Source organism: Hyla sarda, chromosome 7, assembly GCF_029499605.1.
Source record: "Hyla sarda isolate aHylSar1 chromosome 7, aHylSar1.hap1, whole genome shotgun sequence".
In the NCBI taxonomy this organism is placed as follows: Eukaryota; Metazoa; Chordata; class Amphibia; order Anura; family Hylidae; genus Hyla; species Hyla sarda.
The window spans coordinates 58,689,459-58,704,187 of NC_079195.1; the positions used below are offsets into that span (position 1 = coordinate 58,689,459).

The 14,729-nt window shown below is 43.2% G+C and overlaps 1 protein-coding gene across 1 annotated transcript in view; it reads right to left on the minus strand.

Annotated features, from left to right (window-relative positions):
• LOC130283129 (alpha-2-macroglobulin-like protein 1) overlaps positions 1-14,729 on the minus strand; it is a 266,692-nt gene that overhangs the window by 177,839 nt on the left and 74,124 nt on the right. Inside the window, exons 8-9 of the mRNA XM_056532319.1 lie at positions 12,013-12,124; positions 6,785-6,894 (exon numbers count right to left, since the gene is read on the minus strand). Coding sequence (XP_056388294.1) covers positions 6,785-6,894; positions 12,013-12,124 — 222 coding nt within the window. The remainder of the gene's footprint in view (positions 1-6,784; positions 6,895-12,012; positions 12,125-14,729) is intronic.

Consider the following 14,729-nt stretch of genomic DNA (forward strand, 5'->3'; position numbering starts at 1 on the left):
CCTGGGCACACGGTTGCTGTTTCTTGCACTGCACTTTGACAAATGGCTGCTGCTACTTGTACTGGGCCTGGGCACACTGATGCTGCTACTTGTACTGGGCCTGTGCACACGGCTGCTGCTACTTGTACTGGGCCTGGGCACATGGCTGCTGATACTTTTACTGGGCCTGGGCACATGATGGCTGCTACTTGTACTGGGCCTGGGCACATGGCTGCAGCCTTCAGTACTAGTGCTGCCACAGACAGGCTTACTGGCAAAGGGCAAAGCAGGTGTGTTCTACCTCTTTTCTGTCCTTGTCTAACTTTTCATATACCAAATATTTTTATTTGGAACTTTGAAACATGACACAGCTCTTTTGTCACAGCTTTTCCTTACTGATTTGTATGCAACTACTGAAAACTGGCCCACTTGAGTGTGCGGTAAAACAATGTGGAGGATTGATCAAAATCTGTGCAGAAGTATGCCAGTTGCCTATAGCAACCAATCAGATTGCTTCTTTAATTTTTCAGAGGCCTTTTTAATCCCATTTTTGCACTTTACTTTCTTCCTCCTCCCTCGCAAAATTCATAACGCTTTTAATTTTCCACCTCAGGACCCATATGAGGGCTTGTTTTTTGCGCCACCAATTTTATTTTGTACTGACATCAATCATTTTCCACAAAATCTATGGTGAAACAAAAAAAAATTATTTGTGGGGCAAAATTTAAGAAAAAAGACATGCCATTAGTAATTCTTGGGGAATTTTAATTTGATGCAGTGCTCTTTTTGGTAGAAAAAGATGACACCTTATATTTATTCTGTAGTTCCATACAATTAAAATGATAGCCAACTTACATAGGTTTTATTTTGTTTTACTTCTTTTAAAAAATTATAACTTTTTGCACGAAAATTAGTAGGTTTAACCCCTTAAGGACACAGCCCATTTGGGCCTTAAGGGCTCAGACAATTTTATTTTTAAATTTTTTTTTTTCATCCTCACCTTCAAAAAATCATAGTTCTTTTATATTTTCATCCACAGACTACTAAGAGGACTTGTTTTTTGCGCGAACAGTTGTCCGTTTTAATGCCATTACTCACTTTACCATAAAATGTATGGCGCAACCAAAAAAAATACGATTTGTGTCTGGAAATTAAAAAGAAAACCTAAATTTTGCAAATTTTGGAAGGTTTTGTTTTCACGCCGTACAATTTACAGTAAAAATAACCATTGTTCTTTATTCTTTGGGTGAATACGATTAAAATGATACCATGATAACATACTTTTCTATTACTGTTGTAATACAAAACAGGAATTTAGGTGCACTACTGTGGTAGATGTAAACAATGACATTGGCTAACCCTCAAAACTGATGTTAAAATTGAGACATTAGCCAGTATATCCTTAGATGAAGGACATACCTGAGCCTGCACACCAATGCCAAGGTTTCTCAAGTGGCCAGTAGTGCACCTAAATTCCTGTTTTGTACTATTCTAAGTATTACACATCCACACCTTTTTATCTGGTGTAGGTTGTCATTGTGGTACTTGTGATCTGCTGCAGGAATCCTCCATTGTCTTTTATGCTGGGGATCGTCCTTAGCAACGGACCACAAGTGTAGGATCTGCTCCCCCAATATATATGCACAACTGCATTAGGGGTTGAGCACCTCCTGTCATTTGAGGCCAAGTCTTTGTTGTTTTTGTTGTTAAAATTTATATTAATGCGCCTGTATCATCGCTATAGGCCGGCAACATATAAGCCAACTAGGGTGGGGCTTATAGCCTTTCTCCCACCTCCCATTGTATGTGTGCCTAGCCACACTGGAGGGAACCCGAGAGTAGGCTGTGAGTCGGACTTAATGCTGCCGTAATTGCCCACTGGCCCCTGGTTTTGCCCATACGGCACAGGTAGATTTAGTGTTAGGTCCCGCGCCATTTGAGAAACCTTGGTGCGCGGGCTCAGGTATGTCCTTCATCTAAGGATATAGCGGCTAATGTCTTAATTTTAACATCAGTTTTGAGGGTTAGCCAATGTCATTGTTTACATCTACCACAGTAGTGCACCTAAATTCCTGTTTTGTATTATTCTAAGTGTTATACATCCACATCTTTTTATCTGGTGTAGGATGCCATTGTGGTACTTGTGATCTGCTGCAGGAATCCTCCATTGTATGCATTTTATGCTGGGGATCATCCTTAGCAACGGACCACAAGTGCAGGATCTGCTCCCCCAATATATATGCACAGCTGCATTAGGGGTTGAGCACCTCCTGCCATTTGAGGCCACATCTTTGTTGTTTTTGTCTATTACTGTTGTGCTTAAAAAAAATTGCAAACTTTTTTACCAAATTAGTACGTTTAAAATACCCCTATTTTGAAGACCTATAACTTTTTCATTTTTCTGTATAAGCGGCGGTATGAGGGCTCATTTTTTGTGCCGTGATCTTTACTTTTTATTGATATTTGCTTAGATAAAACTTTTAATAAATTTTTTATTAATTTTTTGGGGAATAAAATGTTATAAAAAAGAAGCCATTTTGGACTTTTTTTTTTGTTCACGCCGTTCACCGTATGGTATCATTAACATTTTATTTTAATAGCTCAGATATTTATGCACGCGGCGATGCCAAATATGTATATAAAATATTTTTTGACACTTTTTGGGGGTAAAATAGGGAAAATGGGACGATTTACGTTTTTATTGGGGGAAGGGAATTTTTATTTTATTTTATTTTTTACTTTTTTTACTTTTATTTTTACACTTTAATATTCCCCATAGGGGACTATTTATAGAAATCATTCGATTGCTAATACTGTTCAATGCTATACATAGGACATAGCAATGATCAGTATTATCGGTCATCTTCTGCTCGATCGCAGACTAGAGCAGAGGACCAGTGGAAGGCAGCCGTGGCAGGTGAGGGGACCTCCGTCTGCCGTTCTGGATGACCAGATTTCCGCGGCAGAGCTGCGGACAATCCGATCATCCATTTTAGTGACCGCAATGCTTCAGATGCCGTGAACTGTATTGATCACGGCATCTGAGGGGTTAATGGCGGACATCCACATGTTCGCAGATGTCCTCCATTACCGGCGGGTCCCTGGCTGCTATCAGCAGCCGGGACCTGCCGTGCATTACCCGAGCATTGCTCCGATGCTCGCGGTTATGTATAGGACATAAATGTACGTCCTGGTGCGTTAAGTACCAGCTCACCAGGACATACATTTACGTCCGGCGTTGTTAAGGGGTTAAAAATAACCTCTTCTGAGCCCTATAATTTTTCTATATACGGGGATGTGTTAGGGCTCATTTTTATTGGTACCATTTTGGTTTTGTTGGGACTTTTTGATCACTTTTTATAATTTATTTTAGGGTTTACAAAGTGACCAAAAATAAGCAATTCTGTACTTTGGTGAATTCTTATGTATACGCAGTTGACCGTGCAGTTAAAGTAGCATTACACATGACATTTACACACGTGGCGATACCACATATGTATAGGTTTAAATTTTCCACCTAGTCCTATGCCACAACAAAAAACTGCCATGCTTGAATATGCGACAAAACAATGGGACAGTTATTAAAAAACAACAGTACCGGTAATTTATGTTACACTGATATTAAGAACAATTTTTTTTCCTCCTATTTTCAAAGGTCTCTTGTGCTGCTTTGAAAATATTTAAATATATGGGAGTTCATTTTCGTGCCACTTGTTTATTTTCTCACCAGAATTGTTGAATTTGGTGCCAAATTTATTTTTATTTTTTTCTTCCATATTGAATATTTCTGCAACAAAATTGTTCATTTTGGTGCCAAATATTAAATCCCAGAAATTTCTGGCGGAAGCATCTCACATTATATTCCATGATTACTAGTGCAAGTGATAACTGTATAAATAAAACACATCTAGAGGTTAAAAGCAAGTGCAGGTATAGTGACCATGAAGGGGAAAAAAATGAATATTAATTACCTTTAAATTTCAATAACTGAATAAATAACACTAAAAAGAAAGGAAAAACAAACTTCAACAATTACACTATCTCTGTGATTTCTACACTAGCAAAGAGCTGGTGTGAAATTTTTGATGTAAAATGGACATTTGCAAAACTGACGTGAGTAGTGCAAACCTTGGATCATGTAAAACATTTTGAATATCAGATGGAAACTTTTTTGCCCCAAAATTTTGGCATGAAACATGACATTTTTGACATGAAGCATTTTGAATATGATTTCTAATGTGTTTGAAAAAATCAGACCAAACCCTTGTTTTCACAGCTTTTCCCTTGAGTGTGCTACAAACATAGAAGCTGGCGCTCTTAACAATTCAAGAGATTTTGCCCTAAAAGAACAAATACAGCACACTGTCTGAGAGTGCTGCAGCTGCTTTCTGTACACTGCTTAGGAATATAGTAGTGGAATAGTCAAACTCCTATTTGGGCTGTTGAGTACACGCCACACTCAGGCTGGAATTCCACAAAGGTTTTTCAGCCAAAAAATTCCCCCCAAAAATGCCCATTCTGCCGCACTTTTTCTGTGAAAAAATGCTGTGGCCAGATGTTAGCTGCAAGTCAACTGGGAACTGCAAAATGTCATATCCACATAGGGTTTTTCAGTTTAGCGTTTTCTTAAAGGGGTACTCCGCCCCTGGCATCTTATCCCCTATACAAAGGATAGGGGATAAGATGTTAGATCGTTGCGGTCCGGCTGCTGGGGACCCCGGGGATCGCCGCTGCGGCACCCCGCCATCATTACTGCACAGAGCGAGATCGCTCTGTGCGTAATGACGGGCGATACAGGGGCCGGAGCAGCGTGACGTCATGGCTCCTCCCCTCATGACATCACGGCCCGTTCCCTTAATGCAAGTCTATGGCAGGGGGCGTGGTGACCGCCACGCCCCCTTCCCATAGACTTGTATTGATGGGGGTGGGCCGTGATGTCACGAGGGGCGGAGCCGTGACGTAACGATGCTCCGGCCCCTGTATTGCCCGTCATTACGTGCAGAGTGATCTCGCTCTGCGCAGTAATGATAGCGGGGTGCTGCAGCAGCGATCCCCGGGGTCCCTTCACTCTTGAGATCCTTTGGCCGGAACCATCTGGCCAATCACCGCTCTAAGCAGCAAATATGAATCTGTGATATAAATTTCTATTCACATCACTGGTCAGTCGGAGTTAAAAGCAGAGATTGAGGAGTGCTGCAGAGCGCCACTGGATTCTCTGGATTATAAATCCGGATCGCATCGGGTCTCAAGAGTGAGACCTGGTGCGATCTGTCCTTTAGAGCAGAGTCTGTTCAATGTTGGGAGCTGTAGTACCTGCACTAAGAGACAGATCACAGTGGGAGCTCAGTTGTATGGCCTCCAGCGTCCATTGTTTCTGGATGCCGAACAGGGGAATGCTGCTTGCGTGTCCAACCATCCATCATCAAAATTGAGACTCTGGATGATTGTGAACTGTCCCATTCATATGAATGGGATCAGTTCTAGCATTATTTACCACCTGTGCACGCCTGATATATGTGAACCGAAGCTTATCTGGACAAGCGGGCGGCACACTGCACCTCTCCACTCCCCTGCCCTACACTGTGAATCTGTGCAAAATTGTTGGACATGCAAGCTGTTTTCCCCTGTCTGGCATTCAGAAACAATGCTATACAACTGATAACAACTGATGCACCTTGTCATCAGTTATGGCATCAGTTGCGTCGAGAACTAGGCTGAGTTCACCTATGCCGGATGTCAAACACATGTGAACCCAGCCTTATAAAGGATGATTGCAAAGGGTGTCAGGAGTGACACCTGTTCCGATCTGTCTCTTAGTTCAGGTACTACAGCTCCCAGCATGGAACAGAGTCTGTTCCATGCAGGGAGTAGTAGTAGTACCAAAATAATGATAAAAATATAGATAATGAAGTTGAACAGTAGTTAAAATCAAGCACAGTTTATAAAACACATTTTTAAAATACGTTATTAATAAAAAGTTTTACTAAATATATTTGGACAATTACTTGGCCCTTTTTAATAATTACATGGCCCTTGATTAAAAATTAATAAAAAGTTAATTCTAAAAAATATTAATTTGTTCCCTACAATTTTTTCCATCCCTACTGCATCACTCTCTCTTTTTTTTTTTTTTTTGGTACCCAACAAAATTCTAAAAAACGCCTACAGGGAAACTGGCAACGGGGCAAAAAATGCAATTTCCAAAGGTAAAAATTCCAGAAAAAATGCCTTAAAATATGCCAAAGGACAGGGAAAATCAGTGGCAGTTTTTCATGCGTTTTTTCTGGCGTTCTTTAGCCTAAAAAACCGCAAGGACAAAACTTCAGTGATATCCTAGCCTTTAGGAATTATTGGATTCCTTGAAGTTAGACCCTTCATGCAAGGCAATTAGCTAACCCAATGTCAGGTGATCCTTTCTACTACTTGCAAAGAATTCTGGACTCCCCTGTGGTCATGTGACCCTCCTTTCCGTTCCAATTTTGGCATGGTGTAGACGCCAAGTTACCAGGTTTGGCTAAAACAAACCGTCCAATGCTCGAGTTATGTACTGAGTATCGCTCACAGTGCTACACTGTTTCCACAACTCCCATTAACCTTTATGGGAGTCATTAGACCCTTTTCAGCTGTTCTTAGGTTCCCATCCACCTTCATTCTCTATAAACAGACAAAATGGAGCCAGAAGGACCCCTTTCTCGAGTTCCAGAGGGACACCCACAGCTATAAGATATTTTTGGCATATTCAGAATATGCCATACAGTAAATGTCAATTTGGTAATATTCCTTTACTTCTAAAGTTTTACTTTACCTTGCCACGATATGGAAATCCTTTATGGTAAAATTGTTCACATTCCTCAAATCTAACTGTTTTCTTTCCTGAACTGAGGTCTAGGTGAGCTGATGCTTCCTCACTATGGCCTGAAAGAAAAAATATAGACATTTTTTGAGAGAAGGAGAGTAAACTTTAAAGAGAATCTGACAATTGATAATCCACACTAAACCCAATATACTGGGTATAGCTGTGAGCTAAGGAATTAACATGCACAAGCATCTGCTCTGATCCAGCCTCTTCATGGAAAGAAACAGGAAGTTAGCAGTAATCTAGCATAAAGTATGGAGGACAGAGATACCACCATTGAGGATAATCTGTACAAGGGTCCCATAGCAAGACTTTAGTTGGCTTCCAACAAAACTTAGAACTCTGTGGCTGACAATCTACAAACCCTCCACACTACGATTAACCTGTTGGGGACGAAGGGCGTATGCATACGCCCTTGCGTCCTGGTACTTAAGGACGAAGGGCATATCCATACGCCCGTGGGAATTTCGGCCCCCGCCGCGCGCCGGGCGGGGACCGGGCCTGGGTGACTGCTGATATCTATCAGCAGGCACCCTGTGCAAATGCCCAGGGGGGTCATTAGACCCCCCCATGTCGGCGATCGGCGCAAATCGCAAGTGAATTCACACTTGCGATTTGCGCCGATTCCGGGTCATTACGGGTCTATGGTGACCCGGTGACCCGGAATAGAAGGGGGATCGCGGGTGTCTAAGACACCCACGATCCCCCTAAAGCGATAGGAGTGAGGTGGCAGAGTTGCCACCCCTCCTATCCCTGCTATTGGTGGTCTAGACGCGACCACCAATAGCAGATCTGGGGCGGAGGGGTTTACTTTCGTTTTCCCCGTCCTGCCCTCCCACAATAGGCGGGGCAGAACGGGGAAAACAAAGAGGAGCGGCGCCGGAGTCCACTTACCCCTCCGGAGGCAGCGGAGCGTCGGGGATCGGCGGCGGCGACGGAGATCGGCGGCGGCGACGGAGATCTGCGGCGGCGTGCGGCAGAAGAGGACGGCTCCCGGATGCGACGGAAGCCGGTGAGTAGTTGCATAGCAACATCTAGAGGGCTACAGTCTGAGACCACTATAGTGGTCTCTAGACTGTAGCCCTCCAGATGTTGCAAAACTACAACTCCCAGCATGCCCAGACAGCTGTTTGCTGTGTGGGCATGCTGGAATTTGTAGTTTTGCAACAGCTGGAGGTCTGCAGTTTAGAGACCACTGCACAGTGATCTCTATACTGCCCTCTAGATCTTGCAAAACTACAACTCCCAGCATGCCCACACAGCTGTTTGCTGTCTGGGCATGCTGGGAGTTGTAGTTTTGCAACATCTGGAGGTCCACAGTTTGGAGATCACTGTTCAGTGGTCTCTAAATTGTAGCACTCCAGATGTTGCAAAACTACAAATTCCAGCATGCCCACACAGCAAACAGCTGTCTCGGCATGTTGGGAGTTGTAGTTGCGTACCTCCAGCTGTTGCATAACTACATCTCCCAGCATGCCCTTCTGTGATCAGACATGCTGGGAATTGTAGTTTTGCAACAGCTGGAGGCACACTGGTTGGAAAATACTGAGTTAGGTAACAGAACCCAACTCAGTATTTTCCAACCAGTGTGCCTCCAGCTGTTTCAAAACTACAACTCCCAGCATGTACTGACAGACCGTGCATGCTGGGAGTTGTAGTTTTGCAACAGCTGGAGGCTCACTGGTTGGAAAATACTGAGTTAGGTAACAGAACCTAACTGAAGGTTTTCCAACCAGTGTGCCTCCAGCTGTTGCAAAACTACAACTCCCAGCATGTACTGACAGACCATGCATGCTGGGAGTTGTAGTTTTGCAACAGCTGGAGGCTCACTGGTTGGAAAATACTGAGTTAGGTAACTGAAACTAACTGAAGGTTTTCCAACCAGTGTGCCTCCAGCTGTTGCAAAACTACAACTCCCAGCATGTACTGACAGACCGTGCATGCTGGGAGTTGTAGTTTTGAAACAGCTGGAGGTTTGCCCCCCCCCCCCCCATGTGAACGTACAGGGTACATTCACACGGGCGGGTTTACAGCAAGTTTCCTGCTTCAAGTATGAGCTGCGGCAAATTTTTCGCCGCAGCGCAAATTCCTAGCGGGAAACTTACCGTAACCCGCCAGTGTGAATGTACCCTAAAAACACTACACTACCACATAATAAAGAGTAAAACACTACATATACACCCCCTTACACTGTCCCCGCCAATAAAAATAAAAAACGTATTGTACAGAAGTGTTTCCAAAACGGAGCCTCCAGCTGTTGCAAAACAACAACTCCCAGCATTTCCGGACAGCCACTGATTGTCCAGGCATGCTGGGAGTTTAGCAACAGCTGGAGGCACCCTGTTTGGGAATCACTGGCGTAGAATACCCCTATGTCCACCCCTGTGCAATCCCTAATTTAGTCCTCAAATGCGCATGGTGCTCTCTCACTTTGGAGCCCTGTCGTATTTCAAGGAAACAGTTTAGGGCCACATATGGGGTATTTCCGTACTCGGGAGAAATTGCACTACAAATTTTGGGGGGCTTTTTCTCCTTTTACCCCTTATGAAAAGGAAAAGTTGGGGTCTACACCAGCCTGTTAGTGTAAAAAAAAAAAATTTTTACACTAACATGCTGGTGTTGCCCTTTACTTTTTATTTTCACAAGAGGTAAAAGGAAAAAAAGACCCCCAAAATTTGTAACGCAATTTCTGCTGAGTATGGAAATACCCCATATGTGGGCGTAAAATGCTCTGCGGGCGCACAACAAGGCTCAGGAGTGAGAGCGCACTATGTACATTTGAGGCCGAAATTGGTGATTTGCACAGGGGTGGCTGATTTTACAGCGGTTCTGACATAAATGCAAAATAATAAATACCCACATGTGACCCCATTTTGGAAACTACACCCCTCACGGAATGTAATAAGGGGTACAGTGAGCATTTACGCCCCACAGGTGTCTGACAGATTTTTGGAACAGTGGTCTGTGAAAATGAAAAATTAAATTTTTTTGTTTGCACAGCCCACTGTTCCAAAGATCTGTCAAGCGCCAGTGGGGTGTAAATGCTCACTGCACCCCTTATTACATTCCGTGAGGGGTGTAGTTTCCAAAATGGGGTCACATGTGGGGGGATCCACTGTTCTGGCACCACGGGGGGCTTTGTAAATGCACATGGCCCCCGACTTCCATTCCAAACAAATTATCTTTCTAAAAGCTCAATGGTGCTCCTTCTCTTCTGAGCATTGTAGTTCGCTCGCAGTGCACTTGACGTCCACATATGGGGTATTTCCATACACAGAAGAAATGGGGTTACAAATTTTGGGGGGCATTTTCTCCTATTACCCTTTGTAAAAAAGTAAAATTTAAGGAAAAACCAGCATTTTAGTGGAAAAATATTTTTTTTTCATTTACACATCCGACTTTAACAAAAAGTTGTCAAACACCTGTGGGGTGTTAAGGCTCACCGTACCCCTTGTTACGTTCCTTGAGGGGTGTCGTTTCCATAATAGTGTGCAATGTGGTTTTTTTTGCTGTCCTGGCACCATAGGGGCTTCCTAAATGGGACATGCCCCCCAAAAACCATTTCAGAAAAACTCACTCTCCTAAATCCCATTGTTGCTCCTTCGCTTCTGAGCCCTCTAGTGCACCCGCCGAACACTTTACATACACATATGAGGTATTTTCTTACTCCAGAGAAATTGGGTTACAAATTTTGAGAGGATTTTTTTCCTTTTACCCTTTGTAAAAATTCAAAAATTGGGTCTACAAGAACATGCCAGTGTAAAAAATGAAGATTTTGAATTTTCTCCTTCACTTTGCTGCTATTCCTGTGAAACACCTAAAGGGTTAACACACTTACTGATTGTCATTTTGAATACTTTGAGGGGTGCAGTTTTTATAATGGGGTCATTTATCGGGTATTTCTAACCAGAAGACCCTTCAAATCCACTTCAAACCTGAACTGGTCCCTGAAAAATTCCGATTTTGAAAATTTTGCGAAAAATTGGAAAATTGCTGCTGAACTTTGAAGCCCCCTGATGTCTTCCAAAAGTAAAAACTCGTCAATTTTATAATGCAAACATAAAGTAGACAAATTGTATATGTGAATCAATACATAATTTATTTGGAATATCCATATTCCTTATAAGTAGAGAGCTTCAAAGTTAGAAAAATGCTAAATTTTCAAATTTTTCATGAAATTTTCAAATATTTCACCTAGAAAGGATGCAAGTATCGCCGAAAATTAACCACTAACATAAAGTAGAATATGTCATGAAAAAACAATCTCGGAATCAAATTTATAAGTAAAAGCATCCCAGAGTTATTAATGCTTAAAGTGACAGTGGTCAGATTTGCAAAAAATGCTCCCGTCCTTAGGGTCATAATGGGCTCCGTCCCCAAGGGGTTAAGAACTGCAGCATTAGCTGTGGGTTAAAACTTCTTATACCAGCTGTGAACAGCCAGAACAACTTCAAGAGAAAGACAAAGGGACTAGTGACAAGCTAAGTGATAGGGTAAAGATAACAAGCTCCATGTACTCTAGTACACACCAGCTTTGTGGTTGCCCCTAGTTCCAGTCATCATGTGCATGCTATCTTGTTCAAGAGTCTGTGCCTCCTTTTTGTGGAAGTATCAGTTGTTTCCTGTGAAAACTGACTTGATTAAGCTAATGCAGTGTTTGGCTACTTTTCCTGTCCCTCAACATCAAGGGCACCTTAACCACCACCAGCCCAGATACTACACAGTGTGTACCCTGAAGGAAACATCACTGTGATAATATGTTCAGCTTCTTGTCACCAGCTAGACGAGGTCTAGGAGAGCTTGATGTGGGAGAGCTTGCTGAGCTGCTACTGATGCTGTGATCATACGGAAATGTACTGTGACCAGAGAGAACTACAACCATCACCTCAATAATACCCACTGAACCCAGTCACCACACACTTTGATTTCCAGGCTGCTACACTAGAGAGGCAGCAATCTATTGTATGTCAACATGTCAGCGGCCTTGTCCATTATTGTAATCTATTGAGAAGTACTTGGCTGCTTATAGGAATATTGGAAGAAGATGTCCTGGTTCTGTCTTACAAAACACAGCTGCCGGATGGATGTGCCCTGATGTAACATTCATGTAATTCATTAAGTCAATTCTGTAGTTAATAATATCAGCATTGTTGCAGTGTTTCCTTCCCATCACTTACCTGTGCCGTCTTCTGTCAGTTTAGATTTAATCTCTATAAGATGTTGTTTTGTGGTTGACAAATTGAAATGACTAAGATGAATATCTCTGGAGACACATCCTTTACCGTCAGTCTACAAAAAAAAAAATATCATACCTATATTAGCCATCAATGTGTAGACTCTTTTTGTGGTTTTTTTTTTTTTTGCTATATTAGACATCAAAAATATATATATCCAAAGAATAAGTTGGCCAGCACTATTTGATTCCAAACTATTGTATAGACCTGGCCCACAGGTGCAAGCTATATATATATATATATATATATATATATATATACACATATCAGCCCAGATTTATCAAACTGTGTGAGAGAAAAAATAGAGTTATTTTACCACAGCAACCAATCACAGCTCAGGTTTCACTTTACCTCAGCTCGTTAGTTGAGCTGTGATTGGTTGCTGTCAGAAAATCCCTCTATTTTTTCTCTCACACAGTTTGATAAATCTCCCCCATCAAGTGTATATATATATATATATATATATATATATAACTTCCTCCGCAAGGAAACAGCACCCAACTGTCACGATTCGGCTTACAGGTTGTGGATCCACTGTGTCAGTGAGGGATTGGCGTGGACCGTGCTGGTGGACCGGTTCTAAGAGGCTACTGGTGTTCACCAGAGCCCGCCGCAAAGCGGGATGGTCTTGCTGCGGCAGTAGCAACCAGGTTGTATCCACTAGCAACGGCTCAACTTCGCTGACTGCTGAGAAGGCGTGGGACAGAAGGACTAGGCAGAGGCAAGGTCAGACGTAGCAGAAGGTCGGGGCAGGCGGCAAGGTTCGTAGTCAAGATGGATAGCAGGAGTTCAGGTAACACAGGCTTTGGACACACTAAACGCTTTCACTGGCACAAGGCAACAAGATCCGGCAAGGGAGTGCAGGGGAAGTGATGTGATATAGCCAGGGAGCAGGTGGAAGCCAATTAAGCTAATTGGGCCAGGCACCAATCATTGGTGCACTGGCCCTTTAAGCCTCAGAGAGCTGGCGCGCGCGCGCCCTAGAGAGCGGAGCCGCGCGCGCCAGCACATGACAGCAGGGGACCGGGACGGGTAAGTGACTTGGGATGCGATTCGCGAGCGGGCGCGTCCCGCTGTGCGAATCGCATCCCCGATGGCCATGTCAGTGCAGCGCTCCCGGTCAGCGGGACTGACCGGGGCGCTGCAGGGAGAGAGACGCCGTGAGCGCTCCGGGGAGGAGCGGGGACCCGGAGCGCTCGGCGCAACACCAACACCAGGTCCAGGTAAAGTGCAAGCTACAGGGTCTTTATTGCATCAAGAGAGACAATGCGACGTTTCGGCTAACAAGCCTTTTTCAAGCATGACAAACATGTACAAAAATCCAATTTAAATAGGTAACAAAGTAACATGATTGGTGGAAACACAAGTGCAGTGAATAAATTAATCAGGTGTGTACCAACCTCCTGTATTTCATTGGTTGGGATCAGTGACATATAAAAATGACAGTTGTCAAATAACAATTAATACATTTATAAAGATCCTTCATTAATATCAAAACTTGTGACGGGAGAAATACAAGTGGGGGGGCTCCGTGACACCAGTATAATAATATCATTCGTTTACCTCTGTTCTGTAGTTGCGATCGGCTGGGGGTAAACGAATGATATTATTATACTGGTGTCACGGAGCCCCCCCCCCACTTGTATTTCTCCCGTCACAAGTTTTGATATTAATGAAGGATCTTCATAAATGTATTTATTGTTATTTGACAACTGTCATTTTTACATGTCACTGATCCCAACCAATGAAATACAGGAGGTTGGCACACACCTGATTAATTTATTCACTGCACTTGTGTTTCCACCAATCATGTTACTTTGTTACCTATTTAAATTGGATTTTTGTACATGTTTGTCATGCTTGAAAAAGGCTTGTTAGCCGAAACGTCGCATTGTCTCTCTTGATGCAATAAAGACCCTGTAGCTTGCACTTTACCTGGACCTGGTGTTGGGTGCTGTTTCCTTGCGGAGGAAGTTCTATGTGGATCCAGTGTGGCACACTGGGGGTTACACTGCACCACACCTGAGCAATCCTGTGCTGGAGTTCCCATAGTGATTACTATATATATATATATATATATATATATATATATATACCACTTCAAGCAAGGAGATGTAACATTTTGGCCAGATGGCCTTTCTCAAGCATGCTTGAGAAAGTCCGTCTGGCCGAAACATTGTATGTAATTATTGGTGCAGTAAACTTCTAGCCCCTTCTTTCACCCACATGCTGCTGCAGTTTGATGTCTTTGCTTGAAATGGAATTTGTGCTCAGGCTCCATACATGTACTAGTGACAGGAAAGATTGCCTACATACCTATACAAGATCTTACCCTAGCACAGCGGTCTGAGTTGTGCCATAACCGCGCATTGAGGGCACGCCTATAGAGGGCATGCCCTATAGTGAAGGAATAAAATAAGGGAGGGTTGGGAGGGTTCCAGAAATGACACGTGCTCCGCCCCTGTTGGAGAGGGGGGAATTATAAACACACGCCCCCACCTGTTCGCAATAAGCCCCACCTGGAAATGCAAGGAGCGATTAATTACTTACGCCCCTCGCACAAATACAGCCCTGCTGGCTTTACATTTGTGCTCAGGCTCCATACATGTACTAGTGACAGGAAAGATTGCCTGCATACCTATACAAGATCTTACCCTAGC